At 44.8% G+C, this 2,580-nt stretch overlaps 1 protein-coding gene across 1 annotated transcript; it reads left to right on the forward strand.

Moving 5' to 3' along the window:
• LOC308103518 (nuclear factor 7, brain-like) lies at positions 1-2,360 on the forward strand. Its single transcript, XM_080453516.1, has one exon. The coding sequence runs from the start codon at positions 2-4 to the stop codon at positions 1,640-1,642; it is 1,641 nt and encodes a 546-aa protein (XP_080309642.1). The 5' UTR covers position 1; the 3' UTR covers positions 1,643-2,360.
• The last annotated feature ends 220 nt before the right edge of the window (positions 2,361-2,580 follow it).

Genomic DNA, 2,580 nt, shown 5'->3' on the forward strand with positions numbered 1-2,580 from the left:
AATGGCCTCTGCCAGTATTCTCCATTCTGAAGAGCAGTTCCTGTGTTCTATCTGTCTGGATGTGTTCACTGATCCAATCAGCACTCCATGTGGACACAACTACTGCAAGACCTGCATCACACAACACTGGGACAGCACTGATGTGTCTAAGTGTCCTTTATGTAACAAAACCTTCTATAGGAGACCAGAAGTCTCTGTCAATAAAGTGTTCTCTGAAATGGCTGATCAGTTCAGAAAGTCACTGCAGCTGAAAAGAAATTCCAGCACGAACCAGGAACCTGCTGAACCACATGAAGTCTCCTGTGACGTCTGTACTGAGACCAAGGTCAAAGCCCTGAAGTCCTGCCTGGTGTGTCTGACCTCCTACTGTGAGACTCACCTGGAGCCTCATCAGAGACTCACAGGGTTAAAACGACACAAACTAATCAACCCTGTAAAGAACCTGGAAGACTTGATGTGTAAGAAACATGACAGACCTCTGGAGCTGTTCTGTAAGACTGACAACATGTGCGTTTGTCACTTCTGCACCGAGTTAGACCACAAGTTACATAGAATTGTATCTCTGGAAGAAGAATGTGACGGAAAGAAGGCTGAGCTGGGAAAGACAGAGGCTGAAGTTCAGCAGATGATCCAGGAGAGACAAGTGAAGATTCAGGAGGTCAAACACTCAGTAGAGCTCAGCAAGAAAGACGCAGACAGAGAGATAGGGGACAGTGTGCAGGTCTTTACTGCTCTGATCAGCTGTGTTGAGAGAAGCCAGGCTGAGCTCATTGATGTCATTGAAGAGAAGCAGAAAACAACAGAGAAACAGGCTGAAGGCTTCATTAAAGAGTTGCAACAGGAAATCACTCAGTTAGAGAAGAGAAGCTCTGAGCTGAAGCAGCTCTCACACACTGAAGACCACCTCCACCTCCTCCAGAACTTCACATCCATCAACAGCCCTCCCCCCACCAAGGACTGGACAAAGGTCAAGGTCCATCAGTCTTCATACGTGGGGACTGTGAGGACAGCTGTGGCTCAGCTGGAGAAGACGATCAGTAACGAGTTGGAGAAGCTATGTGATGCTGAGCTGAGGAGGACCCAGCAATATGCAATGGATGTGACTCTGGACCCTGATACAGCACACCGCGAACTCATCCTGTCTGAGGATGGAAAACAAGTGAGTCATGGAAATGTAAAGAAGAATCTCCCAAACAACAAAGAGAGATTCTCTCCATGTATCAATGTCTTAGGAAAACAAAGCTTCTCCTCAGGAAGGTTTTACTATGAGGTTCAGGTTAAAGGGAAGACTGACTGGGATTTAGGAGTGGCCAGAGAGTCCATCAACAGGAAGGGACCAATCAAACTGAATCCCAACAACGGTTACTGGTCTATATGGTTGAGGAATGGAAATGAGTACAAGGCTGCTGCTGGCCCTGCTGTCCTCCTCCCTGTAAGAGAGAAGCTCCAGAAAGTGGGAGTGTTTGTGGATTATGAGGAGGGTCTGGTCTCCTTTTATGATGTGGAGGCCAGAGTTCATCTCTACTCTTTCACTGGCTGCACCTTCACTGAGAAACTCTATCCATACTTCAGCCCTGATCTTTATAATAATGGTAAAAACTCTGCTCCTCTGATCATCTCACCTGTCAATCATACAGATTAGGCTAATCCTTACATTTACTCTGAGAGCTAATTTGACTAATTCACTTTTATGGTCAGTGGGGAATAACACATGATATTCCAAATTAGACTAAATTAATCTTACTTTCAGCTGACATCATACACATTAATATGTTTGCTGCCAATTTGTTTAAATATTTTAAAATGATGTATGAATCAAATACATACTTATATCACTGTGTTCATGTGTAAATAAACTTTATGAATCCTGAACCTTAACATAAAGTGACACAAAAGAGATTTCGGTATTGTTGTTATTGGTTATGTTGGAATCTTAGAACTAAATGCTTATGTAGTGGAACGCAGTTAGCTGGGATTGAACCCGAGGCTCCCACTCGCCAGTCCGACGTGTTACCAGTCATGCCAATAGGGCTGAGCCCGATTGGCAGGTCTGTTGCACGCCGGTACTGGCTATTTTGACTGTGGGGGCTACAATCACCCCCCCAATCTTTGGAGCGCGTCCTCGCGCTTCACACTTCACGCCACGGACCACCGTACACAACGTCCCTCATGTCCCTCACGCGAGGATGATACGCTCCTCGTCCTGCCGACTACGCCAGATTGTAGTGGAACGCAGTGAGCTGGAATTGAACCCGAGGCTCCCACTCGCCAGTCCGACGTGTTACCAGTCATGCCAATAGGGCTGAGCCCGATTGGCAGGTCTGTTGCACGCCGGTACTGGCTATTTTGACTGTGGGGGCTACACTTATTTTGGAACAAATAAGCATTGCTTCTTCCTACTCTAATTTGGACATTTTTATTTTGTTTATTGTGTTATATCTGTTCAATTATTGATTATTGTTGGTATGTTTGGCTTTGACATTATTTTGAAGAAACAAATACATAAATAACTGGTGTTGGTGTAAATTGTGTTTAGTTTTTACGCTAATGTAGGAATACAAATCTTTAATATTTGTCTCA

The sequence above is a fragment of the Gymnoscopelus braueri genome (assembly GCF_963280865.1).
Source record: "Gymnoscopelus braueri genome assembly, chromosome: 16".
In the NCBI taxonomy this organism is placed as follows: Eukaryota; Metazoa; Chordata; class Actinopteri; order Myctophiformes; family Myctophidae; genus Gymnoscopelus; species Gymnoscopelus braueri.